This window comes from Syzygium oleosum, unplaced genomic scaffold, assembly GCF_021117445.2.
Source record: "Syzygium oleosum isolate NSW1041296 unplaced genomic scaffold, Sole_v2.1 Sole_v2.01, whole genome shotgun sequence".
NCBI classification, from domain to species: domain Eukaryota; kingdom Viridiplantae; phylum Streptophyta; class Magnoliopsida; order Myrtales; family Myrtaceae; genus Syzygium; species Syzygium oleosum.
The window spans coordinates 8,034,067-8,052,922 of NW_026607485.1; the positions used below are offsets into that span (position 1 = coordinate 8,034,067).

At 39.7% G+C, this 18,856-nt stretch overlaps 1 protein-coding gene and 1 long non-coding RNA gene across 6 annotated transcripts; one reads left to right on the top strand and one right to left on the bottom strand.

The window, feature by feature from the left end:
- Positions 1-9,389: 9,389 nt before the first annotated feature.
- On the top strand, positions 9,390-10,170 carry LOC115677706 (uncharacterized). The gene is made up of 2 exons (XR_004005313.2): positions 9,390-9,642; positions 9,938-10,170. It is a non-coding gene; the product is annotated as an uncharacterized LOC115677706 (long non-coding RNA).
- LOC115677704 (uncharacterized) lies at positions 9,962-18,545 on the bottom strand. Of its 5 annotated transcripts, XM_056318657.1 has the most exons (12): positions 18,296-18,544; positions 17,791-17,885; positions 16,871-16,935; positions 16,417-16,460; positions 15,509-15,586; positions 15,236-15,389; positions 14,888-15,064; positions 14,389-14,448; positions 14,167-14,315; positions 11,826-12,004; positions 10,852-10,947; positions 9,962-10,595 (listed from the first exon to the last, which is right to left on the bottom strand). In XM_056318657.1, the coding sequence occupies exons 1-9, from the start codon at positions 18,442-18,444 to the stop codon at positions 14,229-14,231; spliced, it is 909 nt and encodes a 302-aa protein (XP_056174632.1). In that variant the 5' UTR covers positions 18,445-18,544; the 3' UTR covers positions 9,962-10,595; positions 10,852-10,947; positions 11,826-12,004; positions 14,167-14,228. The 5 variants fall into 5 exon arrangements, with proteins under 5 accessions (XP_056174632.1, XP_056174634.1, XP_056174630.1 ...); XM_056318659.1 differs by lacking the exon at positions 10,852-10,947; XM_056318655.1 differs by lacking the exons at positions 9,962-10,595; positions 10,852-10,947 and adding an exon at positions 11,372-11,716.
- Positions 18,546-18,856: the final 311 nt, after the last annotated feature.

The following is an 18,856-nucleotide window of genomic DNA, read 5'->3' on the forward strand; positions in this document are numbered from 1 at the left end:
CACTTTTCTCATTTTCCGTCGTTTAGATCGCTTAGAAAATATATGCTTAAATTTAGGAAAATAATTTTCCTCTATAACAAACCAGAAATCATTTTCCAAAATATAACTAGAAATTGATGCTTCAACCAAAAACTCTACGCTTTGTTATGGGAACCTCAACGCTGGTTCTTGGGTCTCGACACTTAGGCCTGGTTCCACTGAGGTCAGACCCACGACCCCATTGCCGTGCCTAGGTCCCCGGCGCCCCTCCTGGATCCATCGAGGCAAGGCCCGAGGCCCTGGTGCCCGATGCCCCGGCACCAAGGACCAAGTCCATAAAGGTCGAGCGCAGGATCCCAGTACCGGTGCCTAGATCCTCAGAGCTTGGGCTTGGGTCCACAAAGGCCAGCCCGGGTCCACAAAGGCCAGCCCGGGTCCTCCACACTCGGGGCTTAAGTACCCAGTGCCCGAGTCAGTGTCTATTGAGGCCTGGGACTCTAGTGCCCGAGTTAATGTCTATCGAGGCCGATGCCTAGGACCTCGGAGCTCACGCCATGATCCATCAAGGCCGGGCTTGGGACCTAGGTGCCAAGTCCATTGAGGCCGGCCCGAACCCCGATGCCAAGCCCGAGCCTAGCCTTGATGGACCAAAGCATCAAGGCTAGGCTCGGGCTTGAAGGACTCAAGCTCAAGCCCCAGGGACTTGGGCATGGGCACTAGGTTCCCGAGCCCGAGCACTAGGGTCCCCCACTCGGCCTTTGTGGACCCGAGGTAGCCTCGGTGGCTCAGGTGCCGGGATCCGGGCATGGGCACCGGATCCTTGGGCCCAGCCTCTGTGGACTCAAGCCGGGGCACCTAGGGGTCAAGCATAGGCACCGAGTTCTCGGGCTCGACTTTTGTGGACCTGGGATCGATGCCCATGCTCATGTCCGAGACACAGGTGCCTGAGTTCAGGTCCTCGACGCCTGACTCAGGGTCCATTAAGGCCACACTTGAGACCTTGGTACAAGTCATTAATATCCGAATAATGTATGTCTATTTAGGAAAATAAAATTAGATTTTCCTTATCAAATAACGGAAAATATTTTTTAGTTCATTTGTAGGTTTTAGCCAAATACTAGAAAATATTGCCATTTTTTTGCAAAAAGACTTCTTGGAAAATATTTTCTAAAAATATCATATTTTTCGCGAAACAAACAAAACCTCAAACTTGACGATATGGACATCTTAACTCGTCCAAAGATGAAATAATAAATTAACTTTGAGCCTACCTTTGTCTGATCGTTTGATTCTTCCCGTGCAAGTGCCTATAAATTAATTACTAGTTTATGACTAAGCAGTCGTAAGCAATGACGAAACTAAAAGTGAGGTAACATGAACAGGGCTTATTCATCAATTTGAGATGATGAGGAGCCGTGCTTACCGGTAAAAGGGCACATGTAAGGACTCGGGGTCTATCACTGTGTAATATTGTCCGCTTTGGGCCTACTGACCCTCACGGCTTTAAAACGCGTTATACAAATATAAAACACAAAGCCTTATAAACTAGCCCAGGACTCCCCTCCTAGGCGATGTGCGACAAGAGACATGCCTCCTTGCCATCCTAAAAACCTGCCAGAAGCCGCTCCTTGCTCAGGCCAGAATCCACCGGCCCCGGCGATCACTCCCCGCCCTTGTCGGACCGGGTCGTTACAGCACATCTATTGAATGCGTTAGATAAATCTATGGGAATATGTCATGGATTAACTCATAATTTATTGACAACCGGCACTAGCCAACACGCTTATGGTAGTTGTGGAAGTTTCTAATGCAGAAGAGAATCAAAAAATTATTTAAAAATATTCACAAAAGTAGTGCTGGCCGTGCCACATAGGATGGCTGACATCCACGTCAGAGATTTCCGGCCTAAATTGGCCGGATAGATTGAATTGGTACCAAAATGAAAATGTTTAGGACTAAATTGGTATAATTGAAAGGTCTAGGACTTAATTGGTACCAATGCAATAGGTTTAGAAATTTTTTAGTTATTTTCCTACGGCTACATGTAACAAAGGAAGTATTAAATTATGTCTCGAGTTTGAGTAGGTGAACAAGCCCCGACCTATGACCAAAAAAACAAAAAGAACAAACCCCGATCCAATGTTAACTACGAAAGTTTGAATGGTTGATGAGATTTGGTGCGTGAAAAATAGGAAATAAACTCCTGTTACCTCGGCTGAAATTTTTTGGAGAAACCACGTACCCGTCCAAGAAGAAAGAGCTTCCGAAAATTTCAATGCCAAACGGAAGAAACAAAAAGGGATAAGGATACAAATAGTTCTTGAACTTTGACTCAATGTGCAATGTGGATCCTGAACTTTTGATTTATTCAATGTGATCTCTAAACTTTTGGTACATATTCAAGTTAGTTCTTGAACTATATGAAAATGTTTAATGATATCCTTTAATTAATTTAAATTCAGAAACAATATTGAACATTTTCATATAGTCCAAATACTAGATTAAATATGTATCAAAAGTTCAGGTACTATATGAAAATGTTTAATGATATCCTTTAATTAATTTAAATTCAGAAACAATATTGAACATTTTCATATAGTCCAAATACTAGATTAAATATGTATCAAAAGTTCAGGTACCACATTAAACAAATTAAAACTTCAAGGACTACATTACACATTAGGCCAAAGTTCATGAATCATTTGTCATTTTCTCCAACGAAAACAACTAAAAACAAAAGTGAAAGACAAGCGTTGTTTTGATAACCTCAAACGTGGAAACGTCACAGATGACAAAATGCTTATTTCAGTGGTTGCACCTAATCTGCAACACGGTAAGAATGAAAGTGTTTGCTCCCGTTAAGAATAAAAGTTTCTATAATTGCCCTAAACTTTCTTTAATCCTTTCAATCTCGTCCGTAAGAAGCATGCTTTCCATTAATTGCATTAAAACTGTTTTAAATGAAGATATCAATCTAAATCTAATGAAGGAAGAATTACCTTGAAGTTTTAGTCCACCCAACTCTGTTTAATTAACAAGAAAACGTGCCATGGCAGAAGGGGACCAAAAAAGGTTCCCATGCACCAACTAATCCGACTAAACCAAGTCGCATTATTTAATTCTAGAAAGAACAAACCTTTCAAAAGACTCAAAACCACCAACTATACTATGTGTGATACCGACAATAGCGTAGTAAAGTGTTCATCAATACATTCTGCACATCATATCAAAACAAATAAACAGAAAGTCACTCAAAAAAAAAAAGAAAAGGAAACGACCTGGACTTTCCAAATCACGTCTGTTCTCCAGTCAATAGATTCACGATCAACCGCTACTATCTCTGAACCATTCCACGGAAAATGTTTACCGCGAATTTTAGCAGTGTAGCTCTCATTTGAAACAGTAGATAGATTGCCTATTCGCCATTGGACATAAGAATAAAGAGAATTGTATGCACAAGGTTTCGGCCTATACAAGACACATACAAACAAATGAAACACTATAAAAGAAGGGGCTAATTTTTAAATCTGCACCATATAAACTGTAATGCTGATGAAAGTAGAGTAAGTGGCAAATCAAACCTGAAGCTAAGAGACTTGAGCTTTTGTCTAACATCGTGTGGTTATTTGTAGGGGTAATCGATTCCAGGGTGGGTTGGGTCCAGATCTGGAACCTGAAACCAACCCTGTTATAACCGGTTCCCAATTTTTGGAACCTGAAAATTACCCTGTTTTCCCCAGACACTATTTTGGAACCGGCCCTGTTTTTTCGGTTCGGTTTCAGGGTCTACTCGAGAACCTATTTTTTTTTTCTTTTTTCTGGTTTCATTTTTTTCCAGCAAAACAATATAGGTAGTAATGAAACGATTCAAAATAAAAGATCTACCGGATTTGTGAGCCAAAAAGGCGGAAAAAACACATGCACGGTACGGACGCCGAGATGGCCGAACCCTAGCCCTCTTCAACACGCAGGCAGGCGACAAGCTGGGTTGCGTTCTTACGGCAACTAAGGAGGCGCTTGTGAAGAGAGAAACCGTGAGAGACAGAAGAGGTCGCGAAAAGAGAAGAGACAAACTGTAAGAGACAAACTGGGCAGCCGGATAGGGTAACGTGATCTAGGGTTTTTACTTTTTTTATATTATCTCAAAACCGGTTCTAAAACCGGTCCGGGTCGGTTTTTACTTGGAACTGGAAACCGGACCGGTCATAACCGGTTCCAAAAAAATGGAACCAATTCGAGGACCGGTTCTTGTTAAAACCGGTTCCCGGACCTGTTTTTCGGGTGGGCCGGTCCGGTTTCCGGGTAAACCCGGTCCAGTTGCACACCCCTACTTATTTGGATATTTGTGAGTTGCAACTCGCGAATATTGGCTACTGCAAGCTTTCGAGAATCTATTATACCTGCCACATGAGATTGCAATTAGTCCCTAACAATTGGACAGGCCACTTACGGGGCTCAGGAGCTTCCAAGGATCATAAAAGTCATCTACATACCTCATATTCTGTGTTCAGATCGCCAAGTGACTAAAGGGAATCTCGAAAATTAACTACTTGCCTTTCATGTGCATATAAATGTTTTCGGAATGGGGAAGGAACTCAGGGATGCACGAAGGTAATATGAGCTTGATAATGCATGTCAAATAATAAGAAATCTAGTCATCGGACTCTTTCCTTCTCGCATACATGACGGCACTGCAATTCACGATCATTTTCGCGAGACGTTAAAGTGAGGGGATGCTAATCACATCTTATCTTGTGCTAGATACTAATGTTAGAATATTTAATAGTTGAATCGTGCCTTTATTTAATAATTTAAACTTTTAGAACGGATAGCAACGATCCTACAAAATCTACCGTCAATTTTAGAGCATGTTCTGGATGAAGCTAGAATTCGACTAGAACATCTCGAGTGTCGCAGCACAAGCATTGCAATTGTAGTGAGTTATATTCTTCTCCTCGATGTGTGTAAGAATTGTCCCTGATGTGTCAAGGTGAAATTCATCGTGTAAGGGGGCAAGTGTTGGGGGGTCTTCAACAAGACTGAGCCTTGACTTTTTTTGGACCTCGTCCTTAGGCCTGATCATCCTTATTTGGGCAGAACAAAGGTGAATCGGTTTGATCCGAGTGGGGCCGAAATCGATGAAAGCCCAATTTCAAGATAAAAAAATCGAAAAACTTGTTTAATATCAAATTTCAAACTCTAGCATGCAATTATCAAACATTCAACATGAATTTATTTTAGAAATCAATAAATTAAACGTGTCTTGACATGCCGTAAATGGGTTAAAAGGGTCAACGCTCAAACGACGCGTTTATTATTTCTATTTAAACGGGTTGATCCGTTGATGATACCCACCCATTTAAGCTCAACCCGAATACGCTTAACTGCATGTCGTGTCGTGTAGAAAATTATTGGCTCTATTATCATTTCTTATTGAAATTTATCAGATGGAAGGTCGGTATTTTTGGCACAAAACAATAGATCTCTGCTCTTCTATTTTTTTATTCTTCATCTGTTGAGACTTTCTCTGTTTCGCACAAGAGAAGGCCCGCAAACCAGATGATGCATTTCCTCTTTCATCTGATTCTGCCCTTCCTCCCTCAAAGCATGAACATATTGGGAAGTTTGATTTTTGAAAATGAAGCACCGTGGTTGATCTCGATCTCTAAACTTTTGTTGTACTTCTATGTCTGGTCCTGACTCTCGAGTGAGGAAGTATCGTATGTAATAACTTCATCACAAGTCTCTAACAAGAGATGCAATTATTTTAAAATTTTGAATAAATAATTGCGATCGGTCACAACACGATGTTGAAGATGAACGTATGAGGGTGTTAAAGAAACGAAATCCATATCGGATAAATTCTGTAAACCAATTATATGTTTAGTCACTTCATAACTTATTTGTTTAAGATTTTGAGTGGACATGAATTTCTACTATATAACATAACATGTCATAACAAGTGATAGTGAAAGGACAATGAACTTAATCCTTCAAGTAATGAGACTTATATCTGAGGAGGTCAAAGTGGCCATCATGAGCAGTACATCTTAAGACAAGTTTGTCAGCTGTGGCCCGTTGCATGAGTAACTAGCTCATGATGACTTTCATGTGCATCTGGTCAATGGGCTGACAGCACCCATGGCCTGTTAGGCTCAAAGTGCATTTAGATGGGCTTAGACTACTATTTCGTTTTTTAGCTTGGGCCGCACAAGCCGAATATTGGCCAGATTAAAAATTTAACAGATTCCTTCTCTTTATTTGCCGAATACTACTGAAATAAAATGTAATTTTTTAGTTGTATTGGTGAAAAAAAAAATGAAGAACTAATGAGAAACTGCAGAGAAAAAACGGTAGTAAAAACATTTCCTAGGATTTGAACTAAGATAAAGTTTGGATCCGAACATGATCATGCCAATGATTTTGATATATCACACATGCTTTGACTATGATCCATCGAACAGGGTAGGATGTCATTTGCCTTCTCTACTTGCCCACGCTTTTTTCACGATCTTTTTATTGGCTTATGAATATGAATTTTGGAGACTTATTTGTAGATATTCACAAGTTGATTCAAAATAATAGCAGCGGCCCTGGAAAAGGAAGACGAATCATGAGATTCCAAATCAAAGTGTTTACTGGGACAGGGCAGGGTACTCCATCAATCCATTTTGTTATGTTCAAATTGCTCGGAGTTGGCTAATTCCGAATGGTCATGGAGGACTTGTCCTAAGCGTAACTACAAGGGATATGTCATCCTTAATACTCATCTTTTTCAGCAAGCATTTAGTTGTAAGTACTTGACAGGCAATTTTGCTTATTAACATCTTAAGTCGGAAAACCCTTCCGATATCCCGTTTCGTCAATTCTACTTCATGCCTGTCAAATCGAATTAAAGTTCAATTACAGGCAACAATAATAATGTTATATTTCAATTTAAGCACAAGGCAATTGAACTTGGGGATGAATCGGGCCAAATGATAAGCGTAGTCTCTTTCCCACCACCTTCTTTCATCTTATACATCCATATTAGAAACGGTAATTTGGGCAGTGCACTCACCTAATTGCTTCTTCCACAAAAATTTCTATTCTTACTTATAAAGAGAAAATTTTATCGTATTGAGACATATTGAAAACGGAAAGAAACTTGTTTACACCAAAAAATGACCGGCTTTTGATTATTATCGACAGATGATAAACTTAGTCGATGATAGCAGAGTCTGGTCATTTATTAATAGAATTACCGATAACTTGAAGGGAATCGACAGCTCACTAGTGAAGTCATTGACAACACAACGTGAAGTTACCGATGAGTGTCTTGAAGTTTCTCGACAAAGTCATTGATATCGACGGCAAGCAATCGACATGAAAATAACCGTTGGTTAGTTGTGTCATATCCATTCGTGAAGTAACTTCCGGTAACTATCAAAAGAGAGCTATTTGCTCTTTCAAATTTAGTAATAGCCCTGTGTAACCACCGTTTGTAAAGGTTATAAACACCCCACCCCCTCAATCAATCAATGAAATTTGACAAAGAAAAAATCAATCAATGAACTCAAGTTCACGCAAATTTATCTTTATATTTGTTTTTCCAGAATTTTATATCTTTCAATTCCTGTACTTTAGCCGTGGTTTCAGATACTTCGTTATCAATTGAATTCCGGCTTATATCTTAATCGTAATTTTCAGACATTCGTTGTTAATTAAATTTCAGTGTTGTATCTTTATCATCACACTTTGTCGTCGATTATTTCTACTTCTTGTACAAAGCATTCATGTTCCTTGTGATTCATTAAGACTCATGTCCGGAATCACCATAAAACCCGTCTCCTCTTAATAATAATCAAAGAACCAATTTTGGTGAAAGATATGTCATCGACGAACCATTTTCGGCAAAACAAAACTATATACTTTATCATGTACTAAGTGTCCTCTTCCCAGGTTTTTGTCTCTTTTTGTTTTTTCGTTTTTTTTTTAAATTTTTTGGCTAGAACTATCGCTCACAAAAACTTATGAACAATGAAAGCGAGATCTTGTTAAAGAAAGCAAACAAGGTTTTTATTGAATCTGATAATCTCCAGCGCTAGACTTTCTGTGCAATTCGTGCCATGCGCGAGAATTTAAGTATTTTATGCAATAACTGCACCACGACACTCTAACAAGACCTGTGGTGAAGGTGAACATGGTATAATTATTCAGGACCTTCTTCCGCTTCTAACTTATGCAAACATCCTATTGTTTATTCAGGATTTTTCAACCGGCAATAACAAAAATAAATCAATGAAGTGAATTTACATTCTTCGTCGTGGCAAACAATATGGGCTGGATGTCCACGAGAATTGCCCTGGAAACTTCATCATGGAGATTGGGCCTTCAGTCTTATTGGATCAGTTCGCAAATTGATCTTCCAAACCAAGTTGGTCAACAATGCTTTTGTTCCTTGACGTGGATAGCTGTCTGTTTCAGGTTGGTGGTGAATCAGAGAACGAGAATGATGTTTTTTCCCCTGCACATACTCGTGTGTATGTACTAATATACAAGCGAAAGTGGCAGTTGTTGGACAATACAATATGCCTAAAGAAGGCATTGAAACTTAGACGACAATGTTCTAAAATTTCTAATCGGTTGTCTAATTGAGTCATCCAATGCTCATACATGCTCACTTCATACATGGTTCGCTGCAGAGATTTCTAGGACCCCCTTCCAATGTCGTGATAAAATCTTGCCTTTACACCAGGGGGAGATAAATCAATCGCTATTATCATATCTAGTCGCGAGCTTTAGAAAATCAAACGTCGATATTATTGGTATTACCTTAGTATGTCCTACGTCTAACATAGATTCACCCCTTTTTTTTTTTTTTTAAAGATTAACCAGAGAAACTTCCTGATATTAGGGGAAATTGATAAAGATGGAGTCGAATCAGGAGTGATGCCAAAAAAGGAGAGCGAGTCAGCTTTTGGGGTAAGCAAAGAAACGGCTGACACTCTGACTCTTCCAAGGCAATCCAAATGGACAATTGGACTTCTGGGAAGAAGAACCTTGCCAAGGACTCTTCTACGAGGCTTCGAACACAAGAGGGGTGACCCCAAAATGGTATAAGGCAAAACAGAGCCCCCACATTTCACTTTCACTAAACTTTAATACTATTGAACCCTCGAAACCTAAAAAACTTGAAAAGGAAAAAAGAGAGAAAGCGAGGCTTGAGGTACAAGTGAAGGGTTCGATAGCGAAACGAGGAGGAGGCAAGGTCTCATTTCCGAAGGGTGGAGAGTAAATGTATGGGATTGGTGGGGGGGCGGGATCCTTGTAGCACAAGAGAGAAAGGTTTTGACAACGACATTGCAACAAGAGTTAAAAAAACTTATTTGTGATGTGTGCATGATTGGACCGCAAGGGGATGCGAAAAGGGTGTCTCGGATGCACCCCGGGTAGTGATGATGTAGAGTTCACCCTTCGTCGACGCAAAAAAACCACCGTCTCCTATTTATCTTTCTCTCTGCTCTCTCTCCCCACCTCTTTCTCATACGCTTCGGGTCTTATGTTCGGTTCTCCCCACACATGAGCCACGCCCCTCACTACTACTCCTCATGGGGTGGCTTCAGTCCCTCCTCTCTCCATTGAAGAAGCTGTGGTTTCGTCTCCACTCGCCTCTGAACAAGAGTATGTTCTCATCGCCGCCCGACTAAATTTCTTGTTTTTTGCCTTGTGCAGCTCTGCAACCATCGCCATTTATCAGCTAAAATGGCAGTTTGAGTCCTGCATATGGACTCATCATCTTCATATAGGCTTTTCGTTTCCGTTACTTTCTTCAGTCTTTTCAATTGTCGAGTGGCTTCTATTGCTTTAGTCTCCATGCTCTCTGTACATCCACATTGTTTAGAATCTCTCTCTCTCTCTCTCTCTCTCTCTCTCTCTCTCTCTCTCTGAACGCGTTGACAGCATTGTTCTGTGACAGGAAGAGGGATATACATTCTGTACGAGGATGTCAAATCATGCCCGTGCGAGGACGTTCACGTGCTGTGGTCGATTCTGGTGGAAGCGAACGCGCCTTCTTCGCCGTCCCCCGCCAAACAATGAAGGCTCCAGGCCGCCAGGGGTCCTTCTGCTTCCCATGAAACACTAGAAACCCCCAGTCATGTACATAATAAACATATATATTTATAATGTCTTCCACTGTACACTTCCATAGCTTTTGCCTCATCTTTCTTCCTTCCTTTTCTTCGTTCTGATTTTTGAGATTGAGGTTGTTGACTTATCTTTAACTTTAAATTTCAAGAATGCCGTGAGGAGTACTTCTTCACGAGCATGATGGAAAGCTTCATGATCATTTTGAGTAAGTGAGCACTCGAAAAGCACTGAGCAGTAGGCTAAGAAAGGTAGTTGGATGGAAGAGGATGTATATTTTGGCTTCTTATTGTTGGCTTGTCGGTTTCAACCGTTGAGGTGGCAGTTAGTTCCCCACCTTTCATATCCTCTACGAAAACTCGCTGAAGTTGACTTCAGGAAAGCTACGAAAAATGGATGGCACACCAGACAAGATTTTCATGCCCTCCACATTAATCAAAATGATTATCGCCTTTAGGCAATCTTTTGCGAGTTGGTAGGGTCCTTTTCTATAGCGAAGAAATTAGCAAGTCATGAGTGAGAAGCAAATTGTAAACCTTTAAAGAAAATAATGAGTCTACGGCTTGATCTATTCGAATTTCTCGAGCTCATTAAACATTACCTGGTGGCTAACCGAAAAGACAAGAATCAACTACAGGTAGAATCGAGCAAGGAGCAAGTACAGCCTATGAAGATCTGGAGAAATTAGAAGGCCGTGACGTGTTTTGTATTGAAATAACCAAAATCAGCATAAAGAGATCTCACCGAGTCTCCTGTTAAAGTTAATCTGCACATTTGTAGGATGCAAGCTTCATAGTGGAGATTAGAGCCAGTAGAAAAACAGGCGACTGATGAGAAACGCTATATGTCCAGAGAAGAAAGTTTCGTTTCCATAAGAGAAATAGAGATAGACAGCAGACAAGATGAAACTCCATCTACAGACCCGAAAGGGGGATAATCCATCATGCAATCAATGCGAGATAACCATAAACATAAAACATGAATTTTGAGAAGCGAAAAAGAACAGAGAAAATAAGAAAGAGGGCACTTGTCAGTTTATGTCGGTTCATGTATGCATACTAATTGTAAGCGTAAGGTGATGGAGGCCTTTCTTTCAACATCTTTTGAAGCAAGGTTATATATAGCACAAGCTTTTCTAATTATTGGCTTTAAGCACGTGCGCGTAAGTTAGGTACCGGCAAGTATTTCGACATCATTATTAATCATTTGACTGCCAAAAATCTTGCAGGCCTACAGTGACTCGACATATAAGACAACACTCGAGTAGATGAAAAGCTGTATGGAGTCATTGTCTAATGATTATATAACTACATATAAAGAAACTTGTAATTCCAAAGGAAAGATAAAGCAATTCCTAATACATTGACTAACTAGATTTTCTGTTTTTCTCAAATTTTGAATGCGGCATCCTTTCCATTTAACCAAACACGACATGCTCATACAGATATGAGCCATGTAGCGCACGCGCGACTTTATTGAAAGATTTCCCCTCCTTTTAAAGTACTTCATGAATGAGAAGGAAGATCTGATTAAGCTAATACAGATCAGAAGGAAAAACAACTCCATAATAGCGCAGTCCTCCTAATACTACCACAGATCTGAACCTAAACTACAGAGAACAGGGTAATAAATTTTAGCAGGGCAACATTCAGATCAATCCTACACATAAATTGGATTGGGAAGATGCTATTATTTTCAATAGTCAAATGTGAACATACCCCTGTTTGTATTAATTGGGGAGATTGAAAGCTTGTACCATTCTTACTTGACATTGACAACTTTTACCTGAGCTTAAGATCCCCAGGCAAAGAGATGGCACAAGACATGGCTTAAAAAAAGAATAACCTTGACAATAACTTGAGTTTGAAGCATATACTCTCCACATAGAGAAGCAATCCTGCACATATGAGCAAATTTCATGTTAAAAAGAAAGAGACTACAGAAAATAGCAAACAGTTTTTTTTTTTTATATCCATTAAAGCAAACTGTTGGATTGATACCCTATTTATATAGACATGCTATTTTAAGCGTTCGATCTTAAATTTCATTTAACATCTTCACCTCAGCCAAAAAATATAAAGGGAATGTCTCTTCATTTGGTTATGGAAGAAATTGAACCCGAGAATTAATGTTTTTTTTTTTTCTGGGTGTTTTGCCCCTGCAGTGTCAAAAGGAAGAAAGCTACTTTTCACTAGAGTGAAGAAGGCAAAAAAAGACTATCCAAAATATGAGATCTATGCCTGTACCATTGATATAATTATTTAGATGGTAAATGAAAGCACGGAACCCAGTACACTAATTTTAGGGGTTTGCAGGAGATTACGTGATGGCAAGATGGTTTACTACATTATGATTTTTTTTATAGAAATATGACGAGATATTTTGATGTATCTTCGTTAATCTATATTAAGGTAAATAGATTTGTACGAGATTACTTACTAGTCTTCTAGTGAGACACCATACAGTTGTACAGCTATTTCCATGCAGATTTATAAGTTTGAGGATTAAATGTCGCTTAAGATGTTATTATAATTCCTGACGTGGTTACATTAAACACGAATGCTTCCGCGGACTACCATAATGTTTGGGATAGGATTGGATCTTTGTACTAGTTAGCCTTCCCAAGCCTCTCAATCCAAAGGAGAGCAAAGCCATGCAGGTGCGCTTCTCGTTCGAAAACTGATTGTCAAGAAACAGGTTTCCTCGTTTAAATTTCTGACAATTTTCCCTGTTGCGAACATTTGGGTAAGGACCACAGTTTCCTAGCTTAATCATTCTCTAGTTTAGTCTCCATATTTTCTGAAATTCCACTTTGTCGTGAAATCATAGAAGCTATGCCATATGAGTAAGCACAAGAACTCCTATCTCCATATTTTATTTATGTACGTATGCCCATGAATATCCAAACATTCAGGTCGTTCTATCTGATTCGGATTCAGGTCTAAGCACAAATCCAAGAAGTCAAGAACCTTCATCACTCTTCTAATCAAACCAAACTTCTGCACAAAGCAACTGATAACATTTATTATCGAGATTCAATTAGCCTATCCTGTTGAGGGCAAAAATGACAGACAAAAGAAATACAAGTGCTTCAGATATTCTTTTATACAAATATGCACTCTCTATTGACTCTTCAGTCTTCATACATACTTTTCGTATCGACGGTAGATCAGTGCACAGGCTGCAGATGACTGGAAATCAGGACAATGTTCTTCTTCTACATCATAAGTATGGGATAACTGTTGTCTCTTGCTAATTCTGGTGAGTGATTCATAAATGAAAATTGCAAGTCGACAAAATAAGAACCATTACCACAAGAGTTATAAGTTCTGACATCAAAAGAAGAAAAGCTAATGTTTTGTGAACCTGAATGGTCAAAGTTCATGCAAGCGTAAATCTTAAGTCAAAGATGTCCATGAACGAAGTGCATTCATGAATTTTTTCCTAGTCTAAGTTTGACAGTGCTAACACCTGGTGGGGCGCTGTTCGAATTGCAACTTCAACGACTCTTAAAATGCTCTAAATGAGTGTCAAGAAATGTTTGGAATTAATACTACAGATATTCATACACTTATGTATAAGAATGGTTGTCATGATGATTTCCCTTCAACATTTCATCAAGCCACAAATTGAAAAGCTTCCACTTTTGACCAAAAATCTTGTTACTGCATAAGAAAACTCTCTGACAAAAGAAGATAGTCGAATACAGATATACTGATAAATCAGTTTGTCCTCGCTACTCTTTTCTTTTTCTGGTATAAACTTAAAGAAAAACTCCGCTTTTAACTTTCCAATGTTCTTTAAAATTATTTACGTTTATTTACAATATCAAAACTTAGGTAGCATGAAGTACCAAAGAAATTATTCACTGGAACCAAGCAAAGTAAATTCATCAAGCTAAAAAAAGGGTTAAAAGAAACGAGAATGCTTGCAAACTATCTCCATCCATGCCTAATTCCATCTGATATGATGCCATAGATGCACTTCACGAATAACATGATCATCAAAAGAAATAAAAAAATTCTTAACAGACTATGTAACAAATGGAAAGGTACAAACCTCAACTCATATGTATTAGTCACCAAAGGCATCTAACGGCGTTAGGAAGCCAGGGAAGGGCATTAGGCCACATTTGGCAGCCAATCCTTTAAAAAAGCCTCACATTCCACATTCGCTGGGGAAAGAGCACCAAGAGGCGTAACAGTGATCTGGCAAAATCATGTATTAGTTATGTCCTATGCTCAATCAATATGATTCCATTAAATAGAGCAGCCTACATACAAATCCTTCCTTCAGAGATCGATGATCTGTAGCATCATCATCAGCTTGGCCTCCTATTACCTAGAAATTTCAAACAGAAACATTATTAATTAAAGCCTTACAAAATCAATGAACTTCAAGTGTAAGCAGACTTCAGAAAGCATCTTTAGAGCATGAGGCATACAATCAGTATACTTCAAGTGTAAGAATACTTAAGAAAGCATCTTTATAATAAAAGTTAGATTTTATTTGAAAAAATTTCTTTTCAACTAATACATAACAAAACCAAAATATGACAAACACAACAGAATCATGCAAGTGTTATTTGTTTTCGTAGCCTGATATCAAAATTAATGTGATAATTTATCAGAGATTCTCGCAGAACGGTAAATTTTAAGACTTCATTAAAGAAAAAACCAAGCATATTCATAAGTTACCCCATTCAAAACATTGAATCAATCAAAAAAGCATAATATACGACAAATACCAAAGTACAACAAATCAAATTTAAGATTCTCACTTCTCTCTTAAATAAGAGATGTTCCTGAGACATAGTTGATGCATCTGCTTCGGTCAACACGACCGAATCCACATCCATTGTCATTGTCGATAACATCTTCCCTCCATGCATGTCAGAGGTCACTGGTCTCCATCCCATCTGGATTATGCTTCTACCCTGCTTAGTGAGCTTATAGCCCTTTTGTGGGTACATGAAATGGAGAATGTTACCACCTTAAGACAATGCTAACCAGCCAATGACTGTTTTAGTTATCCGAAGAATAAATTAAAGAGAGACAAAAGCTCCAGAGGACACATCCAAACAGCTAAGGCATTTCACGTTTCCCCAAAAAAGCAGCAGTCCCTTTACCTTATGATTTGCAACATCCGTTGGCAGATCTATATTCAAGAAACATTTTCTGGGATAACTGCTCTTCTTGATCTCAGACAAAATTGAACCAATAATAGGCAAGCAAGCCTCAGCAGCAAATGTGAAGTCTTGCACGCTGCTTGTGCCTCCAACCCTGGATTTCCAATACAAAATATTACTGTGCAAGAGAAATGAGGATGTTTGGCAAAGGATGAATAGGAACTAAATGAGAGATGGCCTTGATAGAAGCAATTAGTATAACGGCATGCCCACCAATCATATGATATTGAAATAGATGGCACCCCATTTAAGAATGCCTCGCGAGCACCAGCAACTGTGCCAGAATAAACACTGCAATATCACATAGCCAAAATCATAAGAAAGGGCAAGGATTTTAATGGATATAATGAACACCTATTGACTGCCAGGCGTCATTCTCTCTAATAGTTCTTGTTTAGACAAATGCATCAGTTTCGATTTTTCAAATCGTAATTCAAGAAAACAAAATACCTATACAATTATTTGAGAGGCTAAGCTGCCAAGCAATGTAAAATAATCACATCATTCCTTGTTCTACTCAACCAATGACCACATATATTGACCTTTAACATGGCTTGAAGAACGAAAAACCTAAGATTTTCTAATTAAAACTGTGTAAAAAATATGACAGAGAACTGCACTCTGCATCCTATGATGTGCAGAATCAGATACTTATGCATCCTGTCTTTACAGAAACTTCGTGTTGCATATTGTGAGTTTGTATGTTGGATACAACTCATTATGCTCTTTCTACTATTTAGTAGAAATAGTTGTCCTAATCTATAATAATATTTCAGACAACTGTTTAATACAAGTATTTAAGCAGTAGTCATGATATGAATGTCTTTTTTAGTGGCTCTGACATGAAATTCATCTTTCGATGGTTGTAGAGTTTTGACCATTTCTTCCCAATCTTAAAATTAAGCAGTGATCTCATTCCCAAGAAGTCTTCTTTTTCTTTTGCGACTTTTTTGTTATTTATACAACAAGGAAGGTCCATGTGACTCTGCTTCATTATTATCTTCCTAACTTAGGGATGAATAATAAGCAGGAGCAAGATGAGTAACTTAGAAGAAAATATCTAGAATAAAATTGCAATAATTAAAAACCTGTGGAGACAAAGAAGGCAAAATTGCACTAACATGTGATATCCACAGTTGCTACCCATGTTAATACCGCTGATTACCTGCACAGAGATGAGAGGAATGCATGAGACTGACAAAATCAAGTCGTGCAGCACAAAAAGAACAACAAGAGGGCTCAATCAAACAAAGAGCAACTGCGACTTCCTCATGAAGTAAAAACACTTCAACACATAAAGTATCGATGACAGAACAGTAAGGGGCTCTGCCTGTGGTGCTTATCACCATATTGTCAGTGCCTTTTTATCCCAGATTCAGTCTGTTCATACAACAGATTGACTGAATCTGCAATTCAGAATCTCAAAATTTGTGACAAAATCTCTTCACAGGAGGCAAAGCGTTTCTTTCAGAAAGAGTTGATGGACAGAAAAACTAGCCAAACTAAATTTTTGTACTATAATTTTCTCATGCTCATTGATGCAGTCATGACTACCCGGTATAGCCTGAAAAGTACCAGATCAGCGACCAAGGGGAAAAGTGCCTTAGAGATTCCCAATGAAGTACAATCTGCTGGTGTCCCTGCAAAATGCAAAGCCATTACTGGGAGAACATGGAATCCACCACGGGGCCTCTCCAACTTTGTTTGGAGTATTTGTTGAAAACCAAAGGCTATTATTGAGCAGTTCTCTTTAATGCTGATTAATGGTGATAAAATTCTTGACAAGAGGTTCAGCAAGAAGAACATCATAAAATGTCATCTGGACTATGTAAATTGCAAAAGCGCTAGTTTATTCACACGTAAAATGTAGTTACCTCAAGATAAAAACAATATATATATGAAGTTAAGAAAAAAGAGAGTATGCCAGACTTGCCATGCAACATCAGCAATTCATCTAGGTGCTACCCCAGACGCATCACCCTCCATTCTTTATCTAAAATGAATAAACTAGCACTTTTGCAATAAAAAGTAAAAATTTACGGTTTCTGTAATGTGACACAAAGCTTCCTATGAGCTTCAAAGATCAATTACGACAATTAGCAATAGTAAATTGAGAAAAGTAGGAACAAGGTTTGAGTCTTCCGATTTGGAAAGGAAAGATACTTTTCAGAAAACAAACTCTCTTGCTTCTTGCAAACTATTTATCCTCACATTCTGCAAATATTCAATCTCCGCCTGGACTATGTACATGCACATCATTCTTCTTCCGTTTTTTTTTTTTTTTACCATGTTACGTATCCAGGCCTCTTTTTAGAGCATACGGCAAATTGCCTCTTCCATATACATGTATATCCCCCTAAAAAGCAGCCAGCATTTCAAATCCTGGAGTAAGACTAAGGCGCAGAATCAAAGAAAGGTACAATCTTCATCTTGCAACGACATATCGCAAGCCGAAAACGATCGCGAAATAGGAACAAATAGGAAGCACAACAAACCTGAGACTGCAAATGCAACTGCACCTTCAATGTTCACTCGCCTAGCCGCAAGAGGGTGACGCCATGTGATGCTATGGCTAACAGCCGATTTTTCCCTGTGGATTCGACAAATTAGAGGGAAGTAAAAGAAAATTAGCGAGAAAAATCGACAGCTCCACGAGTGATGTAACAGGAATTCCGGTAGCAAATTAAAAACCATCAGAATTTCAGAGCAACTAACACGGTGATCTTAACAACATTCATCGAATAACGCCGACAAGCGAGCACGGAGATGAATTTCACGTGAGCACAGCACGCCATAACTCGCAGCCGCGGAGCCTACTCAGCCGAACAACACTTCGACATTGCCGCGAAACAGAACCCCAGAAGATCGAAGGTCGCGACTCGATCATCAGCTCGTGAAACTCGTGCCTACGCGAAGACGATCGAGCTCTACCGCGTTCACGTACGCAAGCATGCGAAGGCGAAAAAATACGAAGAAATTCAAGAAAATCAAACGACGTACGAGTCGGGAGCGCAGACTTGGACGTTGCAGTGGCCGGAGGCGACGAGGACGCGGACGAGGGACTGCAGGCCGGGGGCGTCGATGCCGTCGTCGTTGGTGACCATGACCGTCGGCCGGTCGTCGACGGCGATCGAGCCGGGGACCTCCATTCTCGCCGCCGCCGCCGTCGCCGTCACCGTCGCCGTCGTCCTCGTGTTCGCGTTCGAATGAGTAAAGCAGAGGAGGACGTGACGGAGTAGGACTCTGATTGCTCTGCTGTTTTTCGTCCGTGGTGGTTGAGCGGCGTTATTGTGGAGGACTGCTCTAACGGATACGACGCCGCGTCGTACGGGTGCGTTCGGGTCGGGCGGGCCTATCCACGGCCCTTCGGATTCGGATTCGGATTCGGTGTCGCCTGTTGCATGGAATAGGATCTCGTTTCTGCAACCTTCTCGTTAATGTGTTTTACTTTCGACTTCACGTGCGAATATCCGGACAAATTGGACGCGAAAAGGAACTCTGATCGATCCCAACAAGAAGATTACCATTCGGATTTATTAGATCGACCAAGGTTTGGCAAAC